Source organism: Lutzomyia longipalpis, chromosome 1, assembly GCF_024334085.1.
Source record: "Lutzomyia longipalpis isolate SR_M1_2022 chromosome 1, ASM2433408v1".
Taxonomy (NCBI): domain Eukaryota; kingdom Metazoa; phylum Arthropoda; class Insecta; order Diptera; family Psychodidae; genus Lutzomyia; species Lutzomyia longipalpis.
In genome coordinates this window covers 561,359-588,011 of record NC_074707.1, presented here as the reverse complement: position 1 = coordinate 588,011, position 26,653 = coordinate 561,359, and the positions used below count along the sequence as shown (strand labels likewise).

At 38.6% G+C, this 26,653-nt stretch overlaps 3 protein-coding genes across 18 annotated transcripts in view; 2 read left to right on the top strand and 1 right to left on the bottom strand.

The window, feature by feature from the left end:
* Window positions 1-32: 32 nt before the first annotated feature.
* On the top strand, window positions 33-5,239 carry LOC129790765 (leucine-rich PPR motif-containing protein, mitochondrial). The gene is made up of 2 exons (XM_055828470.1): window positions 33-3,192; window positions 5,193-5,239. Exon 1 carries the CDS (start codon window positions 107-109, stop codon window positions 3,173-3,175), a length of 3,069 nt encoding a protein of 1,022 aa, XP_055684445.1. The 5' UTR covers window positions 33-106; the 3' UTR covers window positions 3,176-3,192; window positions 5,193-5,239.
* On the bottom strand, window positions 5,228-10,460 carry LOC129790831 (zinc finger FYVE domain-containing protein 1-like). 2 transcript variants are annotated; one of them, XM_055828609.1, is made up of 6 exons: window positions 10,183-10,460; window positions 9,027-10,100; window positions 8,262-8,624; window positions 6,188-6,374; window positions 5,941-6,081; window positions 5,228-5,871 (listed from the first exon to the last, which is right to left on the bottom strand). In XM_055828609.1, exons 1-6 carry the CDS (start codon window positions 10,267-10,269, stop codon window positions 5,555-5,557), a joined length of 2,169 nt encoding a protein of 722 aa, XP_055684584.1. In that variant the 5' UTR covers window positions 10,270-10,460; the 3' UTR covers window positions 5,228-5,554. The 2 variants fall into 2 exon arrangements, with proteins under 2 accessions (XP_055684584.1, XP_055684593.1); XM_055828618.1 differs by having other exon boundaries at window positions 5,941-6,048; window positions 10,183-10,422.
* Window positions 10,461-10,655: 195 nt separating this feature from the next.
* Window positions 10,656-26,653, top strand: part of LOC129790770 (interference hedgehog) — a 43,142-nt gene continuing 27,144 nt past the window's right edge. For 12 of the 15 annotated variants that reach the window (XR_008750628.1, XM_055828500.1, XM_055828534.1 and 9 more), the window contains exon 1: window positions 10,656-11,158. The gene's annotated coding sequence lies outside the window, so the exon portion shown is untranslated. The remainder of the gene's footprint in view (window positions 11,159-26,653) is intronic. The other 3 variants (XR_008750621.1, XM_055828519.1, XM_055828509.1) reach the window with 1 other exon arrangement.

Below are 26,653 nucleotides of genomic sequence, written 5' to 3'. Positions count from 1 at the left end.
CACAATTTTCTCAAAGCGTTTGTGGATTACCTCGTTGTGCTCTTTAAATCTCCTCTGTTTATGTTTTGCAAAAGTGCTCAAATCTCTGACAAATTCTCCACATCAAATGGCATTTAGGGTGCTCCAGAGGCACATCCGTATTGGGGCGAGCTTCAACACACTCCTGAAGACCCCAAGAGTCCCCAGCTGCCCAGGGAGTTGCCGAATTTCGGGTGTCACGTGGAATTTCAGCCGGTGCCTCAGCAGTGATACTCATCAGGTTAAGTTGGATAACTTCTATGAGAATCTGGACAAGATACGTGAGGATGCAGCTACAAATCATCGTATTGCCAGTGTACTGTTTGAGGAGACTGTGGCCAGATTGGGGGAGCATCAGACAAGTCAGGAGAATGTGATGTTCCTACTAAAGAGCTGTGGGACATTCTTTCCGGATTTGAGTCATCAGGAGCGTGGGGAGTTTATCCGGAAGATTTGGGAATTTATCGATCAATCACGAATACCATCAGCTGAGGACTACATCGCCCTCCTGCAGGCACGACGGAAGAGCAGGCAGTGCATCATGAACTACAAGAGCTTCCTGGACGATGTTAAGGTGCCCGTGACGGCGGGAATTTATGAGGAACTCCTGTATTTGGCAGCTGAATGCAATCTAATCGAGGAGGTTTACAAGATTTTAGCTGAGATGAAGGAGAAGAATTTCCCCGCCACGGAGACAGTCTTCAATGCCCTGATTCTGGCACATTCACGCAATAGGGATTTGAAGAATGTGGAGTTGGTGCTGGAAACCATGGCTGCTGCCAATGTGGAACCAAGTTCCGCCACAGTGATGGAACTCATTAAGGCCTACGTGGAGAATGGGACACTGGACAGAGCTTTGGGTATTTTACGACGGGATGGCTTCCTTCTGGCCCCGGAGCAATTGATGATGATTGTGAAGACATCCCTGAATAGCAATGTGGAGCAATCATTCGTGGCGGGAGTTGTAAAGTACCTCCCTGAGGATATTCTGCTAAAAAGGGGCATCCATTCGATTGTGAGGAATTTACTGACGGAGCTCGTGTACGAGGGAAAGTGGAATAAAGCCTTGGAAGTTCTGCACAGTTTACCAAAGCCAGTCTTCCATGCTCATGAAGATGTCGATTGGTATGGAACATTCCTCATAAATGATATGATCAAAAAGGGCTCCTCAGCTGAAGATATTGTGGCATTTTGTGGGAATTTAATCACATCAGAGAGGAACAAGAGAGCCCTCCATGTGGCCATTGAGATTGCCCTTAGACGTTCATCACCAGTAGCTGTGGATTTGCTGCAGGAATTATCCCTGAAAGAGGAGCTTAAACCCCACTACTTCTGGCCACTTATTATCCGAGCCCATGAGGCAGGAGGAGAACAGGCAATCCTCAATGTTGCCCATCAAATGTCCAAACTGGGAGCACCTCCGGATTCCGAGACAATTAACCTGTACATCCTCCCACGACTCATGATAACGCTGAAAAATGTCACGAATGCCATTAAAATTCTCGAAGATTGCGGAATAAAGATGTCCCAGCTGCTCACCCCACTCGCCTCGCATTTACTCATCCAGAGAAGATTCCAGGAAACCTTCGAAATTGTCAAGATGTACCAAACAAAGGTGAATTGTGATGCCCTCCTATCGCCACTTGTTCAGACCCACTTCTTCTGCACACAGTCGAGTCTCCTGGGGAAGATTGTGGCTCTCTTTGGTAGCCGAAGTGAGAGCCCATTTGATTTTGGCGGGAGATTCCTCATGGAATTGGTGACAAGTCGCACATCTAATGTACCACACGAGTACCTTGGGAAGATTATCAAGGAATTCTTCCTGTGTGGCGTGAAGATCTCCCAAATGGCCGGGGATGTGGTTGAGCAGTACCTGGAAAAGGCATCCGATCGACAACTTCTTGCCACCACGAAGCAGGATTTGCGGAGAATCGTTGACAAGAAGATGAATAATGTATCCCGGGATGTTGGGCAGCATATCACCCATCCGCGGGATATGACACTGGAGGAGCTTGAGTGTCATCTCGTTGAGCTGGAAGCGAAGAAACTCAACACCCGTGGAGTCCTGAGGCGCCTCCTGCAGCTGAATGTGCAAAAGAATAAACTCGAACGTGCCATTGAGGTGAAGAAGCTCTGTGATGAGCGAAAGGTGGATCTCAGTCCGGGAATGTTGGCCAGTATATTTGATTTGAATGTCAAGACGAAGAATATCAAGGAGGCCGAATGGACGTGGTTGGAGTTGAAGAGAAAATACCCAGGATTTGCCGTTGATGAGCACAAAGTCATTGATTTTGCGAGTTTACTGGTGGAAATGGGCTTCCTTCCGGAGGCAAAGAAAGTCCTAACAATGCGGGCAGCAACAAAGATTCGCGGTGGTACCAATACGCTGAAGAATGTGTGGAATTTGCTGACAAATGTTGCGCAACATGCTGCCAAATCGGGTGCTGTGAATGGGGAAACGAGAGCTTTCTTGCGCTTCTTGGTTGATCTGAAGTACTGCGATTACCACAATACACTCCTGGGGCCCGTTGTGAGGGAATTCCTCTTCCGGCGGGATCTCCCGAAGGCATTGGAGGAGTTTAGGGCAATTGCTGAGAGATTCAAGAAGACCCCACTCAAGCTAGAATTGATGACACTCATTCTGGAGATTAGCAATGGGAAGCACAAAGCTGAGGACTTTGGCACAACACAGGATGCCCTTCCGGCAATGATGGAGGAAGTCATGGCAGCCGTATCGACTGTCCATGGTGCTCCAAATGCACAGATGACGCTGATTTTCGCCCTCGCCGAAGGGGGAACAGACACTCAACTCCGGAAGCTCCTCATTGATCCCCAAATCAGGATAAATCAGGAATTGTTTCAGAAGCAATGCGACTACCTCAGCAATGCCCACAAAGTTGAACCACTCATTCGTCTGGCCAGGTGTACACGTGGTTTGGGGTACCTCATTCAGGAGCAGGACATGTACACAATGCTCCTGAATTCCTTCGTGCGCGACAACAATCACGAAGAAGCCCTCATGCTCTTTGACAAAATCACCGAAGAGGATGAATTGAAGCTCAGTCGGAGCTTCGTTGAATCCCTCACGGACTTGCTGAACAAGAACAACATTGAGATTCCCACACGTCTGGCAATTCACACTAAAGTACGAAATTGAACCAACAGAACATCATAGTACAGCAGATTTAAAAATTTACCTCGAAATAATTAAACTAGGATATATGTAGATCCAATTTTTCTCGGGATCGGCCTAAAATTTGATCCTGATCAATTTCCCGTTGAAATTGGGGTCATACAGGTTGAGGAAAATGAGCACTTTCCTCGATTAATTTTCCCATATGTTTTCCAAGAATTTGAATGAAATTGTACAAGTGGCGCCAACTGGTGGTCATAAAATTAAATTTAGGTTGACAAATTTATGTTTTTTGTGACTTTATTTTCAAAGAATTTATGCTGTAATGTTATGTTTTTAGTGCATTTTATGCTTTTATATTAAAGAAATATGTGTAATAAGTGCATATAAATAACCCAAAGGGCAGTGCGATGTGAAAAAAGTGCATTTTTTGTGGTCAAAAAAGGTGAAAAACATCACTTTTTCCAGGTGAGTTTTCCGCATGAAAAACACCTCAGAATGCAATGCGACTACCTCACAACGATTCTAGAACGCATGCAGAATCTGAGGAAATCATATTTGATCAGGGAAAACCCCCCAATTTTCCGAAACAGAGCTCCAAAGTTTTCCCGCGAAATTGCATAGGGTCGTAGTGGAGACATCATATCGCGTGAATTTTCCAATTTATTTGTATTAAAAATGCTATGAAACCCTTCACATAAAGTCTACAATGCATTTAGAATGTAAGGAAAATCAATTTAGGCCTGGAAAACATCTCAATTTTTAGGAAAACGCCCCAAAAAAATTCCAATCACCTCACATAAAAAATGTAAACAAAGGGTTGACAATATTGTCAATGATTTCGCGGGAAAACTTTGGAGCTCTGTTCCGGAAAATTGGGGGGTTTTCCCTGACCAAATATGATTTCCTCAGATTCTGCATGCGTTCTAGAATCGTTGTGAGGAAGTTGCATTGCATTCTGAGGTGTTTTTCATGCGGAAAACTCACCTGGAAAAAGTGATGTTTTTCACCTTTTTTGACCACAAAAAATGCACTTATTGTCACATCGCACTGCCCTTTGGGTTATTTATATGCACTTATTACACATATTTCTTTAATATAAAAGCATAAAATGCACTAAAAACATAACACTACAGCATAAATTCTTTGAAAAAAAAGTCACAGAAAACATAAATTTCGTCAACTTGAAATTATTTTTGTGGCCACTCGTGGCGCCACCTGTTCAATTTTATTCAAATTCTTGGAAAACTATGGCGAAAATGAAAATGGGAAAATGCTCAGAAAGCTCAACCTGTAATACCCCAATTTCAACGGGAAATCAATCAGAATCAAATTCTGAGCCGTTCCTGAAAAAATTGGGATTACACGTGTCATTTTAATTATTTTGAGGTTGAGGTTAGAAAACATATTAATTTTCTTGGTCTATCAGCAGCTTGAAGTTTGTATACTTCTTACCCGGAACTGTTGGATGTGCTTCCCGGAAAGTACCATAAGTGACTGGAAGTTGACCAGGAATCCTTCTCATTGCATCAGGAAGTTTCTAAGGGATCTCAGGAACAGTCTTTCAACACCCGGCTGATTCTTGATTTCATTTAGGGGGGTCAAAATCTGTCCATTTAGGGAGACTCTTTTAGAGTTGCTAGAAGCATTTTTTCTAGACTTCCTAAATGGACAGATTTTAACCCCTAAATGAAATCAAGGATCAGCAGGGTTGTTATATTGTTTAATTCACTTTGGCGTCTCCTCAAATTCATTTTTCTTTTTGTACAAAATACGCCTACTACGATTAATTAAAAGGCCTAAACCTTACAATTTCCTCGAAAAGGGCTATTTAGGCTAAATTATCATTTTGTGTTGAAAAGAAACTTCCAAAAATCCTCTAGAATCATCCTGATGCAATGGGAAGGATGCCTAGAAAACTTCCAGCCACTTACGGCACTTTCCGGGAAGCACATCCAACAGTTCCGGGAGAAAAAGAAAATGTTCGAAAAGTGAACAAACTTCAAGCTGCTCAAAACATCTTTTTTTTGCAATTTATTAGATTAATAATTAATAATTAAAGTTGAAATAAAAGACTTTCTTTAAAAATTTAACGCAACTTCTTTATTACACGCTACGTTATGCCCGTCACTAAAACATTGGCATGTCTTATAAACTATTTTTGTTTTAATTTGTTTAGAGAAAAAAAAAGTTGAAAGAAAAATATTAAAAAAATGATAAAATGATATTTTCGTGTCCCTTTTTTTGGAATGGAAAGAATTTAAAGAAAAGCTCACGCGCAAAGCATTCGTTAAAATCTACTTTCCGGAATAGCCCAAAATAATAATATTGAAAAAAATAGAACCATTTCTCAGATTTTCGATCACACAGACGAGTATGCATAGAAGACGGGGGCGCCACGATTCAGTCTGCCAAATTGATGCAATTATTGCACACCCGGACATCACCAGTCCACCCACGATTGGGCACTGGACGCCGTCCGCGGGAGCAATTGTTGCACACGCCAGAGCCGCAGGAGCGACAATGATGGCGCCTACGATCGCGATCGAGTAGTGCTGCACTGCGTGCCGGGCTGCTGCTACTGCTGCCACCGGATTCATTGCTGCCGCCACTCAGTGAGAGCTTCTCAATGGAGCCAAAGACCATGTTACATATTGCACAGCTTTTTGCCTCCGCATCCGACACCCAGTACGATGGTCGAGCGGAATCCTTTATAAAGTCTACGAAATAAAATTCCTCAACTTAACAAAACAACAAAATCTTTTGCAAAAGAAAACACGAAATTCAACCTTTGGGATACTCCAGAACGGATGCAACAGATGACAAGGTACTGATTACGGCCTCACCCACACGTCTGGCACGTATGTTTGCATCATTAATAGGCCCACAGTATCCGCCTACAACAGGTGAAGATTCTCTTTGATTAGTTTCTATACGCAAACGATACGATCAAAGAGAAAGAAAACATGCTACCGGTTAGTAATCTACTTGTTATCACCCCTGAATTTGATTTTTTTTCTCTAGCAAATAATATACCTGCTTTCTCCAATTTAACAAGCTCATCCTTGCATGATTTGCACACCCGCACCGGTTCTGTCCATCCACGTTCCGGTACGGGCATCTCGTAGTTTGAGCACGCACTGCAGAAACCCTTTCCGCAACGGCGACAGTGATGCTTTGGCAATTTGGACATTTCGAAGTTTTCATTGCAATTGTGGCAGTGCTGGAATAGGAAATTATGTAGGATTCTGCAAACTCTCTGTCAACCGCAATGACCTAGCTTTAGGAAACCCAAGAAAAGGGTCTTAAGGGTCTTAAACTTGGTTTTCAATTATTGCCCACATTTCAAGACTTATTATTGAAGAGTACGACGCCGTCTCGTGATTTTCCTCAAAACACAAAGGTAGGTTTTTCTCGGGATCTGCCGGATGTATTTCGATGGAGTAAAAAAGCAAATGAAAGAGGAAGTATCAACGAACAATGTACCAGAACGATTTTTTGAATTTTGATTCAGAAGCTATTGAAAAGTGCACCAGAATATTTTTCTACTTTCAAAGTTGAAATTCAAAAATCTGTTCCGGTACATTGTTCGTTGATGCTTCCTCTTTCATTTGCTTTTTAACCCATCAAAATCCATCCAGTAGATCCTGAGAAAAACCTACCTTTGTATTTTAGGGTAGTTCTGTGTAAAAGTCGGAAAATCAATCTTTTTCTTTTCGAAATTTTCAACTTCCGAATAAAACGGATTTTGTCCTGGAAAAGTTTTCTGAGCCTTGAAAAATTTGTCTCAAAATCGTGAAAAGTAATTCAGGAATTTTCATAATTTTGCTCCCAAAATTGAATATTGAATTTCCCGGAAAAGAATCATAAAAAGGTTGTCAAAATTGAGAAAAATTATTTACTGTAGCAAATAAATTTCTGAAAGATGAATTATGTTTTCGCTAAGAAAATTAAGCGCTAAAACCTAATGGATTTGAAGTGGAAAATGTTAGAATTCCAATAAAAAAAAATTACTTAAAGTATTTGGAGTAATTTAAAAAAAAATTCAAAGAAATAATTAGAAAGAGAACTTCACGAAAGACTGAAATAAATAAAATTTTCTAGAAAATAGTAAGTACTAGAAGTATAACCATTAAGGAAAGAGAATAGGGAAGAGAGAAAGAGAGAGTAAGATCAACAATTTAAGTTTGCAGAGAAAATAATTTAAAATTTGTTAAAAAAATTAAAATATTAGTTTTAGAAATAAAAAATAAGTCAAAAATCTACTCAAATTATCGAAAATATAAAATTTTAAAATTCTTTTTTTTTTGTTAATAGTCAAAATCATAATTCGTTCAACTTCTGTGTTGAATTTCGATTATTTATTCCCATTAAATAAGCTAAATACTTGTTAATTATTTAAATAATAAGTAAACTAATATATAAATATAAATTGTGTTAAATATTAAATTAAATTTTGTAGGATAAATAATTTTTAGAGTTCATTCTACTTATATTTTAATTGATAATTTACTTTTCCCTTAAAAAAAATAGTTGGTATACCACGTAAATGGTTTACCATAAAAAAAATTCTATATGCCTAACCAATAAAATAAAATAATAATAATTAAATAATAAATAATTAAAAAAAAAACCTTGAATAAATACCAAAAACATAGAGATTAAAATATGATACTAGAAAAAATATAATAAAACAATTATAAAATTAAAAAATTAAAAAACAAATAATATTTCTGTAAAAAACAAAATTTTATCATATTAATTTGAAGGTTTTTTATGAGGACGATGTAGCTGAAATGGGCTGTGATAAATAATAAGAAATACTTTCCGTTAAAGGATCTTTGAGAAATAGAAAAGGACGTAAAGTTTTAATTCAAATTTTGAATTTTAAGATTTTTTTTATTATAAATTTGCTTCTTTAGTGTTTCTTTAGCCCTATGTTTTCCCACCTACCCTATACTAAGTTTACAAAACAACTGGAAAAGTGAAAGATGAGAAGTAGGTCAAGTTTGAAAGATTTGTAATTTGAGATTGATCCTAAAAAATTCCGTAAATTGTAAATCTCTTCTTTAACGGAAAGTATGAAAAAATGTGTAAAAGGAGTACTTACAATAATTTGAGCATTTGGAACCCAATAGTCTGGTGCAATTTTATCCGTTGCCCAGTCTGTGATGGCTTTCGATGGCTGTGCACTGAGATTGGAAACAGTCTCCGCGAGATAGGAGACCCCATCTAGTAGCATTTGTGCTGAATACGTCTGATTCTGCATACCGTGCTCACTGCCCTGCCACACGTGAACAATCTCAGACTTGACGGCGTAATCTTCGGGGGATTTGTTGCCGTACCAATACTGCCGCGAGCGATAGATCTCCCCACAATTCCTGCACTCAATCACAGATCCACTCCAAGCGTACTTTGCCAAGCCCAACCATGAAGATTCCGTTTGTGATTGCGTCGTTATGTTAACAATAACCTATATATAATATGGCAAAGGAAGGAGAAGAGAAAGGAAAAAAATAATAATATTGTGAGAGACACTCTGGTGTGACTTTTTCTGCGTCTTTTCTTTGCTTATCTGTGTGCCAGCCTGATGGTGGATTTAAAAATCTAGATTAAAGATTGCACGAGGAGTATTTTTCACATGATAAAATTCTTCCTGACTGGACAAATTCTTCTATTCTAAATTAATTTCTTTTAGAATTATTCAAATCTTTTTGTTTTTAAAGTTTCTTTTGAAATGTTTTTCTTGTCTTTGAATGTTTTTGAGAAAAAAATCTATAATTTTCAGGGGGAATTCAACTCTCTTTACACAGGAAAAGTATAGTGATAGAAGAATGTTAAATTTAGAAATTGAAGAGATGTTTTGTGAACTCACCTCTCGTCCATTATTGAGGCACTGTCGGCAGAGAAAGACTTTATTGGCAAATTGATGTTGGTACTGGCACCGATTGGACGTCTTGTGGTCACTCGTGTGCCCCATGGATCGTTCACAGCGCTGCTCGCATGAGCCACATTGGGCGGTGCATGCAAAATACTGCTCCAGGAAGGGATTGATGGGTTTCTCATTGATTGTGCCGGAAAATTTGGCATTCAGCGCATGGAGGGCTTGGTAGACAACACTCGGTTGCCTTGCTGAGCGCACCGTTGTGTTGTTCACCTCAAAATTAACCGCCGTCCTGAGGGAATCGTAGCTTGTGGGGGGTTTAGTTGTTTGAATGCCAACGTATTTGAGCGAACTGAAGGCATCCAGGGTCATGCTGAGTTGCCCAAAAGTCTGCCTCAGAATATCTTCAGGACTTGTGTCCACGGTCGCCCTCAGGGGGATTGTATTGCACGTCTCGTGGAAGATTATAATGGCAGGCCCGAGGGAGGATGGTGGCCCCGGGAGATTGAGTGCCTGCAGAGCTTCGGAGAAGTGACGCGTAAATGCGTGTGAGGCATTCCCGAGGAATCTAAACATATCATTGTGCAGACGCTCCGAACGCGTCCTGTAGATCACAATGTCCGATATGGCGAGAACTTTGAGCAGCATTCGTGTGCGTTGGTGCTCCTCAACTTTAATCCCCAACATACCCTCCGTGTCCAAGCAGAGTATCCCCAGATCTGCCTGAAGTGCTGCCCACACACCCATTGTGCACGAACTCTGCTCCGGAGATGTCTTAAACACATCCGCACCCCCGAAGAAGGTATGATTCATCGTGTGAGACTTCCCATCGCCTGTATTCCCAAAAATCGACACAACCTTTATATTCGTGTTTCGGGGGCACTTCAAGTGCTTCGCAAAGGCCTCCGCTGAGGGGACACTGAGACGCTCCTGGTCGTCTAGAAGCAGAAAACTCTGGTGCTTCTTCGTACTTTTGTGCACATCCACATCAGCTTGCATTGAAATTGAGCTCATTGGTGGCTCATCGTGCTTCAACTCGGACTCCATTGCATCCTTCAGGTCACACTTTTGTTTGCACAAGGAACAGGAGAGTAACAGGATTAGGGACAAAGTGACGCCATGGCAGCAAAACATTCAATCTTCTTACCATCTCCACTGGTGAGGAGGATGACGTGAAGTCCATTGGCTCCATAATCGCACTCATTGCGTCGTTTGCATGAAGTTCCTTTCCCATTACACGGATGCACTCCTTGGCATTGTCCACGTATTTCTTGGCAACGAAATTTCCTCCAAACTACCTCAGCTCAAGGTGAAACACACGTGAAAATGCAAATTTTCTGCACAAAGAAGTTTGACAGTTTTTTTCTTTAGTATTGCATCCCTATAAAGAGGTCTCCGTGAAACTTCCATTGGAAGAGTTCCGTATGTCTGGAGGATTTATCTCTTCGCATCGTGGGACAATCCATAGAAATTTTCCATTGTTTACAAAACTAGTGGATGCACGGTGCAAGTGAGAGCATTCCGTCTCACTCCCTCTTCAAGCAATATCGCCGACAGCGCCAAAACTATAAGCGGAGGTTTTGAAAGTTTAGCGAGTAAATAAAAGCGGATTTTCTCAGATAGTCTGTCCGAGAACGTCTTCGGAGAAGGACGTTTTTTTCTGTTTTCTCTTAATAGTTTTTTTTTCACCTGCATCAGAATTTATTAAAAATTCTTTTTAAACAAACAAAAGGTGGACAAGGTGAATTTTAATTTGAACAAGAAAGTGTTTAATTTTTGATTTATTTAAAGAAATTAAAAGATTAAGAAAACAGAGAGTGAAGAGTGAATAAAAGGTGCTAAATTCCTTCGCTCTGACCGGTTTTTTGTTGACAAGAGAGATTTTCTCCCTGGAATAGTAAATATAATAATTAAGAGTGGCTATTTCTGCACAATAAACCGTGAATTTGCGACACAGAGTGGATTGAAATTGGAATTTTTGGTGCAAAGAAAACTCCAAAGAAGAGAAAAAATTGAGAAGAAAAAAAGCAAAACACTTCGACCATTTTCTTCATCATTTCTTGGTGTTTGTGGAGGTGAATCTCCTCGAAGAACTACTACCACACAGAGAAATTATATTCAATGTAAGTTTCTTTTTTGAATATTCACTAAAAAATATAATCTGCAATTTTGGCGGGATTTTTTTTTGGCGGGCGTTTTTTTATTTTTTCCGGTCTGATTCAAATTTTTTTATTCAATTCACTTGGAGAATCGAATACTTTTTACCTACGCGGAGGATCAAAATGGTCACTGTGTCCAACATAATAAAAAGGTCAAATATTAAATGTTTTTTTGTTAACCCGGAGGATTTTGTTGGCCAAAGTGGCCAAATCGACTTTTTACAATCACCACAGAATTAAATATAACATTTCGTGATAATTTTTACACCTGTGTATAAAGAAGTTTCATTACTTTAATATCGTAAAAAGAAAACTTGGAAAAATATTTTCTTTTGAGAGAAAATGAAGGTGAAACTTTTGAGGTTAGAAACCTCGATCCTCCAAGTGTTAATTGTAGATCTGCTTATTGAATGAAGATCGAAAGATTAATTCCTAATCTTTTTCAAACATTATTGCACTCAATTTTTAAATAATTTATCAAAAAATTGATAATGAAAAAAAAGTAAAAAAAAAAAATCCTTAGCCTTTTAATACTTTAGGACGAAACTGGTAATCGTTGCCAATTCAACTTTTTTAAAGCGCCATAGATTAAAAAAAATTATCCAACCTATCCTGATAAATTCTACATCTTGTAGCCCAAAAGAAAATTTGGAAAAAACGTTTTATTTTTTAATATAAAATCAAGATTAAAGTTTGAGGTTAGAAATTCATGTCCTCCAGTGTTAAGGACCGTTTTTTCATCCTCTCTGATCGTATGAGTCCTATGCGATGTCCTTTTGTGATCTCGAAGTGTTTGGGGAACATAAAAACATATAGTCCTTTTAGGAATTTTGAAAAACGAATTAAAGAACAAAAAAAGTTCCATGGCCCTTAAAGGGTTAATGAGTAGGTACATTTTCACTGCGACTTCCAGCGGTGTTTGCACTTGATAGCTCTGGCGACGACCGAGCAGGTTTCTCCTGTGCAAAGAGTCTATTTAGTAGATTTATTTTCACACCACCGATCAACCTATATTGGCGCTATTTTGAGGGTCTTATCAGCCGTGCCATAAGAAAGTTGATAAAGCGAGTAAATCTCTGATAAATCGATAGATTACACCGTATAATTTTTCCTTCTATGTACCCCTCCTGTTGCCGGCTTCTTTTGCAGCAGAAAAACACCTGAAGGTGCTCAGAAAACTACTAACTATACTGAAAAAAAAATTAAAAAATCTTCATAATGGAATTCTCCAACAATTGTTGGTCATTAAACAGGTGGAGATCAATGAATTACGAGCAAAGCTAGCAAAGCTTAAAAAAGTTCTTTTTTGGAGATTTTTTCTGTTTATCTTAAGTTTAACAATAAAAAACTAAATTATATTCTTTTAGAGGATTTTTAGGTTTTTTCTTGCATTCCTTATTAGAGTTTGCAATAGTTTAGTACAAAGGCAGAATTTGATATCGAAAGATTGGGAAAAATATTCAATTTCCTAATAATTAGAAATGAAAAAATTAATATTCCTTGATTATTTTATAAATAAAAATAAGTTGAAATAGTTTTTGTTGTCTGTTTTGTGTGTGTTTTATACACCGAGAGTGACTGTGATAGCCAACCCTCTTTCAGCGTTACTGGTCCTCTCGGCATCAAGGCTCACGAGAGAATGACCCACGCATGATAAGCACCGCTAGGGCAACGCTTATCAACCATCACAGCCCTCTCCCAAAGAGGTTCACACACTTAACGGACCATGGCACGGGATAATATTTTTGGCCTTCGGTCTCGATGCCACAGTTTTTAAAAAAAAAGATTAATATTCAATCTTTAATACAAATAATTTTTTTGGAAAAAACAAGCGTTTTTTTTAATCAACATCAAGACCATTCTAAAAGTTTTTAGATCCAGTGCTAGGAATCTATATCTAAACCTAAAATACCTACATCTAAAACCTAAAAAAAAATCAATGCTTATATAATAATAATGCTTAAAATACTTTGATAACCTTCTGTATTAACAAAGAGGAGCATCTTGAAATACTATTGACAAGACAGTTCTTTCGATAGGCACCTATATAAGAAAAGTTTTCTGAGCACTAAACATATGCGTTCTTTCATGAAAACGTTATATAGGAACTATAGGAAGGGAAAGGGGAAGAAAGAACGACCACGTGAAGAGTTAAGAAAAAAAAGAAAACTATAAAATGTGAATCTTCAGCATTCCGAGAGAGCTCAACTGCATCTTGAAACTCCACCAAAGTCTCGTGTGCGTGAATAAATAATAGGCAGACTTTTAGTGGAGTATTAAAAGGGAATAGTTGAGAGATGAAGGGGACTTGTAGTAAAAATAAATACTCTATAGACATAAAATGAGTCAAAAGACAAAAAAAAAGAATAAAATTAATAGGAAATTCTTCAATAAAATATCGTGTTTGCTTGTTTGTAGCTGAAAAAGCAGCCGGTTTAGCAAGTGAGGTGTACGTACAGGTGTTTCCAACTTCTTAAACATTTTAGTTTGTCGGTACTTGATAAAAGGAAGATGCATCAGCAATAGTTGAATGTGCCTAGAAGAATATATTGTAAAGGATTTGAAATATGCATTTTTTCATTTCTTTTTCTTTCCTCAATTTTGAGCAAAGAAGAAGTATAAGAAAAAAAAAAGTAGACAAGTTGTCTTATTAGCACTTGAAGAAGCAAATTTGTCTGTCGAGACATGAAGGGAAGATTCTACGTGCAGGAGGTACAAAAAAAAGAAACCAAACATAAGAGGAAATTTTGTTTTCTTTTTGATATTTATCTGGAGACTGGATTTAGTAAAGAGAGAGAGAGCAGAAAAAAGTGGATATTATCAATTTCTGTGATAATATTTACATGAGAGTTTATTTAGACTTGAGAATATATTTTTCATGAGACTCTCTAAACACAGTCTGTCTTGAATTTTGAAGGAATACTTTATATATAATTTTATTTTAGTCACTCTGAAGAGAGGAAAAAAAGTGAATTTTGTGGAAGAAGGTGATTATATAAGTCGCTCTTCCACTTCACTTATTTACTGACATTTTGATAAACATCCGCAATTTTGTCTCTCGTCTTGAGCATTCACATAGATATAATATGAAATACAAAGTTTAAATTATGAAGATAAATAACTCTTCTTATGTTACTTTACTCTTAACATCTGATTCATATCAATTTTGTCTGGGCCTCTAATTCTTTCTTCTTCATATACTCTTCCAAGCCGAAATCTCTCTCATCTATGAGATTCTTCTGCAGACCACTTGGTTGATCTTCGGGCATGCGTGTGATTTGATGTGGAGCAGGATAAGTCGCACGCGACTCTGTTCTTTTTTTGGGGTGGGAAAAGTTTGAACAGTTGGTGAAATTCACTAGTAATCTTTGGATTTCTTAAGGTTCTTAAAGTTTTCTTAAGCGAAAGTTAATATTTCTTAGGGTTACCACCTCTAGGGGTTTCACCTGGAGACTTCGGGTTTCGGGGTATGATCTCCGGGCTGCGGGTTTAGGATGAATTTCTCCGGGTTACAGTTTTTATTTTTTTTTCCTTTATTTTTCGGCAGTATCAGAAAACTAAAAAATCGGTAAATTGAATAGACTCTGTAATTTAGGAAGGTTAAGTCTTAAGTCAGATCAGAGTTTTTCTAAACCAGAATAAACTGACTTTAAAAGTTTAAGTTTTTAAAGTCAGTCCTAATATTTTTTTTTAGCAAGGCTTTTATTGTAGACTAGACTTTAGTTTTTTTTAAGGTCAGGCTTCTAAGGTTTCAAAGTTAGATCAGGTTAAACTGGGACTTAATGCGTCTTAAAAGTCTGACTTAAAGGAACTAAGGTTCGGCTTAAAAGAATAGTCCTAGCTTAATATACGGCCTACTTTGTTGTTACTGTTGTTAAGGGTGTGGGGGGGGGGGAGTAAGTAAAATCTCCGGGTCAGAATGTAAAAGGTGGCATTCTGTCTGACTAAAGAAATTTCAAATTTCGCTTAATAAAAATTTTAAAATCATAAATTTTTCTTAATAAATCCTAAGAAAATTTAAGACATTCTTTAAAAAAAACTTAAGTTTGTTTGACTGGTGAATTTCACTCTGTATGATGATGAAAAAAAAAGTCTATGGGAAGTGATTCTCATCACCTTCTCACCCAAAAAATTGTGATGTTTGTCACCATAGAGGATTCAATGGAAATTAGGTCGATATTTATGTGTTTGCAACTGGCAACAGTGAGGAAAAACATGAATAATTTTCTGTCAACTTTTCTATTTTAATTATAGACATTCTCTAAATACATACTTCCTGTCACAATTTCTCTATTATTTTGCCCTACTAAAATATATACATAAAATTCCCCACATAATATTTTGTGGGTTAATTAAAATAATAAAAGATCCCAAAACATTGTCCTTAATTCAAGCAAAATTTCTTGAATGAATTTCATTTTGTTTTCTTACGGTTTTAGTTAAATAACCACAAAGGTGAAGAGAAAAAAAGAAGAAAATATATATCCTAAAAGTTCTTTGAATAATTATGTCTTGAAAAATATTTCTGAATTATTCATTTAGAGTATGTTTGTAAATTTATTTATAAACTCAGCCCAATTAGACAGTCATCTAAAGGAGCGAGAACGAACAAACAGTTGAATTACTGTTAAGTAATTAGTGTAAATTTCCGTGGAAATTGTTCCCCTTTTTCGTTTTCTTTTTCTTCTATAATCTTCACGTCTGTTGATGCTCTTTCATAAGAAGCTTTATACGCCTTCGTTGAAATTCTGAGAAATAATACTTACTTTGTGATGAAAGGACATAGAAAAAAAATATTTTTCTGAATGAGAAAGTTTCCTATACATACATATTTGTCCCTCTTTTAGCACCTTCATTCATAAAAATATTTTTTCTTTACGTGATCTTCATTCTCAAATCGCCACTGTCAGGGGGATGATTTAAATATATAAATTAAAATTAATAAAAAGGCAGAGAGAGAGAAAAAGTTAGATGATGCCAGAAATATTTTCCACATGTTATGATCAAAAATATATGTATAGTTATGTAGAAAATGTTCCGTTGAACTTGTAGGAATGAAAAGCAACGGCTGTAGTATTTATTAATCGGTAAAATACTCATATCGTGATCGTCAAATTTGAGTATTTGAGTATTATGGTAAAGGCAATATTATCCATCAGCACGACATGAAATTTTCGGGGCTGTATAAAATGCTATCTCTTGGTGGGATTGTAAAATAAAATGTACAATATGTGTCCATAAATATAAATCAATCAGTCTGCGGCGGTTGCTCACTTTTTTTTTGGGGGTAATTGAATTTAATTTTCTTGTTTACACGATAAGAATTTCCCACGAATTTTCACCATATAATTTAATTAAAAAGAATCAACCGACATGAGACCCCAGAGCCAAGAGTCAAATGGATATTTTCGAGGCAAAAGAATAATTTTTCATCTCACACGGAAAATGTGTTTTTGTCTCGGCACGCATTTTTTGAATTTTTTTCCTCCTTCGTATTATTCGTTTTCATTAATTCAAAAAAAGAAGCGTTTTTAGGGGGAAATGAACACGAGTTATCATGAGAAATTGGGATTATCATGCGGTCTTTTCACCTGAATTCCTTTTCTCCAAACCAAATGCACACGCAGCTCTCTCATCAGGAGTTTTGGAATTTTCAACTTCTTTGAATATTTTTACATCACACAAAACTAATCAAAAATGAAATCTTATAAAATATTTCAGTCAATTTATTATAACCATGAAAATTCTCACTCTTTTAAAATTCTCTCCACCATATTTTTCACATTTTCAAAACTTGCCAAGGAGTAGAAACATATCTAAAAAAGAATAAGAAAAAAAAGGTAAATCTTTGGCACAAAGTGGTAGATAAAAGTGAAATAAAAAGGAGAAGCCACTTAGGCGGTTATTTTCGTTGTTCTCCAGTGGAAAAATATGTGTTTTGACTTTTGTGGAGCATCACTGTGGCACATTGGAGAGGAAAATAAAAGTCATGGGTTTTTTTTTTCATTCAATCTCCCAGAGGAAGGAGGACAGAGCAAACGAAGACCCCATTAAAATTTTAAAGTTGAAACCGACAGGGAGTTTGCCCAGGGAAAAAAAATTCAAAGAGAAGAGACGAAAATTTTCTAAAGAGATGTGAAAGAAGGGAAAAGAAGGTTTCAAAGACATTTATCACGTCTCAACTATCGCCTCTATCCATATTCTTGTTTTTTCGGAGATAATTTGCATTAAATTATGCTTCGGTTATATGCTGAGAAGTGATCCTGCTTCTTCGTCTTCATATACGAAAAACCTCCATCCTTCTTCACCTCCTGATGCACGGTGAGTCTTTGATTGGATAATGGGAAGTTTTCGAAGATGCATAAGGTACACTTTTTTTCGTTTTTTTTTCTTCTCTTCTTTTAATTCTTGCACGGTGGGAAGAGATGTTTTAGGATGGCGTGTGTGTGTGTTGTTATAAATGTTTGGTGGAACAAGTGAGAATTGAATGTCGGTCTTGTTTTGTTAGATCTTCTGGGTGCTGCTACGAATATTTGTGGAGTTGCCAGAAATCATGGTGAAGGCATCAACTTCAGCAGACACTCACTGCGACGATGAAGGAAAAGACTTTTGAATTGAACAGTGTGTTATTTTCTCTCTTTCATCCATTCTCTTGCATAGCCCAGGACTCTAACACTGCGTAAAAAGACCTTCTTCCATTTAGGGCCTCTTTTTTGTACCATTAATGCTGGACCTTTTGGTGGTAGTATACTCCTCTTCTCGGCATCTAAAATACTTCGACATCCTGTGGTGAGTGTAAAAGTGAGTCCAGTGGTGGCGAGAATTTATTGTTAGTTTCTTTTTCTTCCTTTCCTCTTCATTAATTTTTATCTAACATTCCACACTGAAAATTTTTGTGGATACATACGGAGCTTCTGCCCAAAAAAATGTTCTGCACACTTCACTGACTTCCTCTGATTCGGTTCCCTCCTCTTTCTTCATTTTCTTCTCGGGGGTATAAACAACACTTATAAGGAGACACGGAGTAATAATAAACTGAGAAACAAACTATGATAATATGCAGTTTGTATGTCGCACAACAGACAACAATAACTTCAACACGAAACAGCCAAAAAGGGCCCTACCTTATGTTTTCTCACTCCTCTTCTCACTTCTTATATAGGTGTTATTTCAACTCTGAGATATAGGTCGTTGATATTGTATTCGGATTATTTATTGATTTTATTTAAAGTAGGCCTAAGTTTTTAAATGTAGGACTGACTTTCCTAACCTAGTTCTAAACTTTTTAAGATAGTTTCCTAAACTAGCCCAAGATTTTTGAAGTTAGGCCTAAATTTTAAATATATGCCTGATTTTTCTAAGCAAATCCTGCATTTTTTTTTAGGTAAGCCTAAGTTTATTTTAGGTTGCGTTTACTTTAGTCGAAAAAGTGTAGTTAGTGGAACAAAATCACAAAAAATACATTCAGGTTCGACACAACTTTGTTCTAAGTTTATAACCTTAAAAGCCTAATCTTAAAAAAGACAATCTTAGCGTAAAAGTCTAAATATTGTTTTGAAAACTTAAACCTGATTTTAGAAACGGATTAAGCTGACTTATTGGTAGTAAATTTTAGTTTTTTTTTATTTTTCGTTTTATTATGACAGTGAAATAAATTTCCTTCTAAAAGAATTTCGGATTTTACAAAGACAAAAAAAAAGTTTCTTTTTTAAATCCTTATACTTTTACATTTTGATTGATATAATATTTCAGAAAATAAAATCAACAGACAAACAATAAAAGCTAAATAAATTAAAATCTTTATTAATCTTCAGAGGGAAATTCAAAAAATAAATTCTTTCGGTTTAAAAATTCTTCTTGGTCAACAGAAGAATCACTGTCCCATTAAATTGGAAGACCTACAATGTTCATGCACTTTATGTGCACCTCTGGGGAGTGCTATGGGCTTTTCATCTCATGCGGAGACAAATATTGTGTACAATAAAACACCGACACGGGTGACAAGTTAAAGAGAATTGGGAGATGTTCCAAAAGCAGAGAAGAAGTCCCCCCAAAAAAAAAGAAGAGAAAAGAAAAATTCTTGTGTGATTATAATTTTTCAGTGATTATACGTCAGTGATTAAAACAACCAATATGGGCAATTTCCACCTACACTTTTTTGTTTCTTACGACCCATCATTAATTTTCCACTTCTCGGCATGTGCCTGTATAAATAGAAATAAGGAATATATATTCTCGACTAGTCTCGTGCTTAAGAATTCGGAAATAACATATAGTGAAAAGAATTTCATATTTATGTGGGAGAAGAAAGTTTTCTTCTGCCATTTTTCATGTTTAAATTCTTCGTGGTGATTTTTCTCAATCCACACACAAAATTTTTCTCACAGCTTTTGCCATTAAAACTAAAAATATATAAATATATAGGTACAGAAGAGAAAAAAAAAACAATTGTCGGGGGAACAATAACGCGGTTAAAAATGTGAATTCATTCTCTGCGGCGCTGTGAGTAATATTTTGACGGATTTAATGGAGTGATGCTTCGGGGGAGATGGTGGAATATTTTGTTGTGCTTGCTAAAGAAGATGAAGTTGAGAAAAAAAAGTGATCTTTACCTTGAGACTCTTGAGATGAAGTCAATGACAGGTGGGATTTGGTTGTGCTGTTTCATTAAATGGTGCAATCTATTTTGTTTTATAAAAAAAAACTAAACGTGGTGTTAAATAGAGAGAAAGGGCCATGTTAATGGGTTTTAGTTTAGCTCATTTAGTTCAATGATCGATGATGCATTCTAAAGAAATTGTCAACGAAAAATTTTTCACTTTGAAGTTTTTTTTTTGAAAAGAAAATCTAAATAAGATTTTTCTCTAAAGAAAAAGTGTGAAGATGGATGGATTTAAAGGGAAGAAACCATCTTAATTTCACAACAAAAAAAAATCAAAAATCTTTTGGAGATTGAGAATTGAAACTCTTTTTTGGGGTATGGAACCGGAAAGAGGTGATTTCGAGATGGCAATTTAGTGCAAGATCACGTTTAGATGATTTCATATTATATACATATATGTATGTACCTACAGGTAGTATGGTATGTAAAACCTGAGGCAATGGGTAGGAAGAAGTGAGGTAAAATACAAAATTCCTGTGTATTTTCTCACGCCATTGACTACTTTATACACATGTTGCCAAAAGAGCAATAAAAGTCATTTCTTTGAGTCATCAAAAGAGCACCAGACATTCCACTTCTTGTTGATGGTGGTTCTTGTGTCTCTCCGATCCTAAATGAATTTCTTCACATGGGTGTGTGTACTTTTGCCTGCGATCTGGTTCCACCACAATACTCTCCTCTTCATCTTTGGTCGTCGTCTTCGGGGTAATTCAAAGAGAAAAAGAGAGGTGATCTCGTGGCGGAGCACACACATATATATGTATGTATACATAGCATTTGGATGTGGCGTGCCTTCGCTCGAGCCCGCGATAAGATCAGCCTCACTGATGGGTACCCGCTGAGGATCGCGCAAAAGAATTAGAGACGTGATTTGATTAAATGAATGTCGAAGCCATGGGAGGTGTGGGGCAGAGAAGTAAGGTGGATGTGAAGGACAAGGTGGGTGGGGGGGAGCCACTGAGGTGTCGCATGCTTTGGGAAAAGGTGAAATAATAAAGTTTATGAGATGTTGGAGGAATGGATGGAGAAGAAAACGCGGGGAGGGCACCATATTGAAAGAGAGAACGCGGGAGACATAAACATGAACAAGTGCCACGTCTTCACTACAAAATTGTAATTTAAAGCATTGTCCCATGAGAAAGGAATCTACCTAGAATCCAATAAAGTTTTTTTTTTAATTTAATTTAATTCTCGATCCGTTTAGTAAATGTCGCGCAATGAAAATTATTTAGTTTCTCTCTTTTCTATCGTTTAGTGAAAGATTCTTTTTCTCATTGTGATGAGCTCATCCAGTAAATGAATTTAGAATTTCTGAGGGAATATCTCGTGCTAATCCATCAAGGGAGGGGTCTCTTGGTTGTGTCTGACAGCCGCTTTGCTGATCGCATGTCACTTTTCTCTGGCATCGGCAGCATAAATCGCGTCATCGAGTCGTTTAGTCTTAAATTTTCTTCTTTTTTTTTCTCCTTTTAAACATGACAAAATTCAAAGTTCTCCTCTGTGTGCTTCTTCGTGTAGATTCCATGAACTTGTCTCTTTTTCTGGTCATATTTGCTCCTCTCAACTCAGCCACTCTCATGTTTGACATTTATTTCTGATTACAATCATACACCTAACATGATTATATATTGCTCCTTTTTTTTTGCATAATACAATTAAAAAAATTCCCGGGGATTTACGTGTTGCGCACCCAAAAGAGGGGCCAACTCATGCATTAGCCACTTATTTAATTTTATGGGAATTGTCAGTCGTTAAAAGACGAGACACTGCCATGTGAATAAATTAAACACTTCAAAATCTCATGTGAGAAAAAATGTCCTTTTTATTCAGGCAACTTTTTTTTATAAAAATTATAATTAGAAGGGTTCTATGTCTTACAAAGTGAAAGATTTTCTTAAGAATCGCATTTTTAAAGAATAAGAATTCGCAGAATTTGCAAGAAAAACTATCTAATGATCAAAATGATCGCAGGCAATAAAATTCAGTTTTCCACATTTTTTTTATTAAAATTTTTTCACTTTCTTGTCAGATTTTTTTCACATGTGAGTCCCCACCTTTTCTTGACAGATTATAAATTAATTTTAACGAGTCCCACAAGAATAAACTGGTTCGAAGTTTTTATTTTAATACCACGAATCAAAAGGCATGTTGTGGGTATATGCGCGATGTGATGATGAGATGGTGTATAAGGAAACGACGACAACGCGCAGAAAGTGAAGATTTTTTGACTGGAAACACTTGATTTTCGAGTTAATTTGGATGTGATTTTGCCCCGAAAATTGGATGAATCAGCATCAACGACTTTTCGAATATACATTGATGCTCGCACTAATGCTAAATTCACAATAAATTATGAAGATTACTCTCCCGCAAGAATGAGAAGAGAATTATAATTTTTTATTTGACTCTCGGAGACCGGTTTTGCAACTTTTAAGCTTAACACGCCTTCACGTAACGCTGCGCGAATTTTGGTCGTATCTCTTGGATTTTTCGGCCGTGTGCAGTAAGATAGTGTGGAAAGTGTAATCTAGTGTCTTAAGGAGCCGATAAAGAAGGATTCACCCGAGCCTGAGACTTTGTGCGGTTTTTATCGCGAGTTTTCCACCCGCGGTGGTGCCATAAGAGATTGATTTAGCAAGCGAACGGGAATTTGCGTCTGTGTGTGTGAACCAGTGTGGCTCACTGGAGTGAGTAGCACCACTAGCTGATCGACAGTCCGTTGTGGGAAATAGTGTCGCAGTTGGCCAATCCCAAAGTTTCGCGCGCTGCTTTTTCTTTATTTTCGCATATCGCATTGCATGCGTAGTGTTTAAGTGCACAGACTCACGCGAAAAATAGTGTCGCAGTGTGATTTTTTTCCTGTACGATTGTTGCGGAGAGTCACCTGAGTCATTGTGGATAATCTGCGGCCTGCCTGGAACACGAACATAAGCTAAGTTTGCGTTAAAACCTGTTTAAATTGCACTGTCCATGGACAACCCCAATTTAACCACTAAGGGAGCTGCCGCTTCTAAAGCACCCCCTGAAGAGTTCGGTAACGACTCCCCACCATTTAATGAGGCGAATTTATCGCCTCTGAGTGATTCTAAGATGGATTATGATGAAGAGGAGCTATTAGCTTCAGATGGCGCCTCAAATCCTGTCGAAACTAGGAATGCTTCAGCTGCTGTTGAATCCTCCAAGGGGTCAAAGGATCTCCCCTCCGGGGAGCCTAAACCTCGCAAAGGGTCAAAGGATTCCTCTTCTGGGAAGCCTAAACCTCGCGAGGACTCAAAGGATCCCTCTTCTGGGAAGCCTAAGCCTCGCAAGATAAAGCTCAGCGGTGCCGCAAGAAAGCGTATGCGCTATCTCATCCGTCAAGGGCTCGATGAGTCGGTAGCCCGTGAACGTTGTAGAGAGACAATTGGCGCAAGTAAAAGGAATCGCTCCGATGATTCTATAGTAGGTCAAGAAGCCACAAAAAAGCAGCGAAACTCGGCTACGCAGTCTTCTGCGCGTCAACCGAGGCTGTATAGCGAAGTGACATCTACGAAACGACTCGCTATATCCCAACAAGGGTATCCTTACCAGCTGCTCACGACGGAGCAGATTATCTCTGTTGAGAATGCTCTTCTTGAGCTGATGTTGGAACAAGAGGAAGAGAGCATCAGGCCTAATTTTAGAGGCTGTTCCCACAAGCCTGGCTGGATGCTTCTCTCCTGTGTCAACGAGGAGACGGCACAATGGATTCGGGATACCATCCCTAGGATTAAACCCTGGGAAGGAGCTGAACTCGTGGTTTTGGAGGAAAATAATATTCCCCGACCTGAGATCTACATCCTCCACCTTCCGAGGTGTGAGGATCAGCCAACTGAGAAGATCCTCAAAAGGATTAGAGTGCAGAATGCCTGCCTTAGGTCCGAGGAGTGGAGAGTGCTGAACCGAAGCATGGATGGCAACAAGGTCGTCCTGACAATTTCGCTCGACCGAGAGTCCTCGAAGCGCCTCAAAGACAACAAATTTGAGATCTACTGGATGTTTGGAGTTGTGTATGCTAGACTAAAGCGCACTCTGAATAAACCCCATCCCAGGAAGGAGACGGCACGTCCCACTGGTGAAGCCCAAGCTGCCAGCACACCTAGTGCCTCCGGCAACGCCTCCGGTAATGCCCCTAGAGGTAGGTCTGCGGCAAGGCCCAGGAAGGTGATTAATCCACCGACCGACGCGCCCTCAAACTCTAATGATAGAGAGGGTAATGCAACAACAGGGAGTAAGGGGCAGAGCAACCCCATTGCCAGCACCCCAACCGCCCCTACCAGTACGAGAAGGGTGACAAATGGGACTAAGCGCGAAGAGCTGAACAGGCCCTCCACCAGTGGTTCATCTAGCAAGCCACGTACAGGATACAATCCTCGCAACAGAGGCACCGATCCCAAGCCCCATCCCAATAATTATGGGAGACGGGGGTCAGGTCAAGGGAACCGAAATGATTACCATCGGGGCAAGAGCGGCGACCCACGCCCTCATACAAAATCCCGATGAACACCCACACCAACATTAATCCCCTGTGTAGCCTCAAATGCGTCCAAATTAACCTACACAGGGCTAAAGTTGCGGCTGCTAACTTGTGCCGCCTCTATGCGCTTAATTCATGGGATCTAGTTCTTATACAGGAGCCCTGGGCGCACAATGGACGTGTGTTGGGCCTACCCAACAACAAATACGGGAAGATAATATATGCTACAGGTTGCGATAGGCCCAGAACGGCCATCCTGTTCAACCCTAAGCATAAAATCTTCCCTTTGTGCGAATTCATTAGCAGAGATCTCGTAGCAGTCTCCATTGAAGTTGCACTACCTCAAGGAGGAACCAAGGAAATTATCCTAGCGTCATCCTACTTCCCAGGGGAAGATGAGTGCCCCCCTCCAGAGATTGGTGATCGACTCATACAGCACTGTAAACAGAGCAATAAGCAGCTCATCATCGCCTGCGACGCAAATGCGCATCACACTGCCTGGGGAAGCAGCGATATAAATGAGCGAGGTGAGTCCCTTTTAGAATATTTTATTCATAATGAGATTTACTTTGCTAATATAGGTAGCAACCCTACTTTTGTCAATGCAATTAGAGAAGAGGTTCTAGACCTCACTCTCACGAACTCTACTACCATTGACTTAATACATAACTGGCGAGTGTTGAAGGAGGCTAGTATGTCGGACCATATGTTTATAGGGTTTGACTTAACAGTGCCTCAGATACATCAAACCAGACTCAGAATCCCAAAAAATACGGATTGGGACCAGTATAAGTTACATCTGCAACAGAATCTCGTCCTCTCTGATAAGAGCATCGAATCTAGCGCGGAACTTGAGTTGGTAGCGAATAAGCTGCAACTATCAATAATTCAATCTTACGAGAGCAGCTCCCCTATGATTACTGTCCAAGGTCGACGTGATGTCCCGTGGTGGAATCGAGAGCTTGAGCTCAAAAGGAAGCTTACTCGTAAACTCTTTAATAATGCTAAAAATACAGGGAATTGGGGCCCTTATCGCAAAGCATTAACTGACTATAACTCCGAGGTTAGGAGATCTAAAAGGAGGAGTTGGAGGACGTACTGTGAGAGAATCTCTGATCTTCCTGCAGCTTCGAGACTCCACAAAACTCTTTCTCGAGATCATACTAACCCTTTAGGGTCCATTGAGCTAGCCGATGGCAGCTACACAAAATCAAATGGGGAAACATTAGAGGTCCTTCTTAGAACTCATTTCCCAGAATCTAGGATTGTAGATGATGTAGAGGTTGAAGATGACTTATGTCATCAGGTACTCCCAAATAATATCTGCAGTGAACCGGCAGGAATCTTCACCCCGGCTAGGGTCAAATGGGCTGTTAACTCGTTTAGCCCTTTTAAGTCCCCCGGAGGAGACCAGATCTTCCCTGCATTACTCCAGAAGGGTTTAGAACTACTCCTACCCCATCTTATAAATATTTTTAGGGCAAGTTACAGATTTGCTTATGTGCCCGGTTCTTGGCGTAAGGTTAACGTGATTTTTATCCCTAAAGCGGGGAAAAGACTCGCAACCGAGGCCAAGTCTTACAGACCAATTAGTCTGACCTCTTTTCTCCTAAAAACTATGGAGAAACTAGTTGACTACCATATTAGAAGTACGGTTCTACTCCAAAGACCACTTCATAAAAGTCAACATGCCTTTCAAACAGGCAAATCCACTGAAACAGCTCTCCACGAACTCGTTCGAAGGATTGAGCGTACACTTGATTGCAAAGAAGTGCTGGTATGTACTTTCCTGGACATCCAAGGAGCCTTCGACAATTGCAACTTTAACATAATTAGACAAACAGCTCTGAAAAAGGGCATAGAAGTGCCTACAGTAGACTGGATTACTAATATGTTAAAAACACGCAGAGTGACTGCTCAATTGGGCAGTTCAACCAAAACCATCGCTGTCATGAAAGGATGTCCACAGGGAGGAGTAATTTCACCTCTTCTCTGGCTCCTGGTGATGGACGACTTACTTGTCAAATTACACGACTGCGGGTTTGGGGCCCAAGGTTACGCAGATGACCTGGTCCTTATGACCGCGGGTAAATTTGATAATGTGGTATCAGATCGCATGCAGAGTGCTATTGATCTGACACTCAATTGGTGTCATGAGAGGGGTCTGTCTGTCAACCCTCAAAAGACAACGGTTGTCCCATTTACGAATAGGAAAAAGCTGAATATTTCGGCACCTAAGATTAATGGGATCTCTATACCTCTTTCTAAAGAAGTAAAATATCTGGGGATTCATATAGATCAG

What these genes read in the sequence shown, in the direction of transcription:
- LOC129790765 (XM_055828470.1), top strand. Translation starts at nt 107, where the DNA reads ATGGCATTTAGGGTGCTCCAGAGGCACATCCGTATTGGGGCGAGCTTC.
- LOC129790831 (XM_055828609.1), bottom strand. Translation starts at nt 10,269, where the DNA reads ATGGGAAAGGAACTTCATGCAAACGACGCAATGAGTGCGATTATGGAG. An exon ending in CCTCCTCACCAGTGGAGATG is followed by an intron (nt 10,101 to 10,182) that starts GTAAGAAGATTG and finishes TGCAAACAAAAG; the next exon opens with TGTGACCTGAAGGATGCAAT. An exon ending in CGTTCTGGAGTATCCCAAAG is followed by an intron (nt 5,872 to 5,940) that starts GTTGAATTTCGT and finishes TTTATTTCGTAG; the next exon opens with ACTTTATAAAGGATTCCGCT.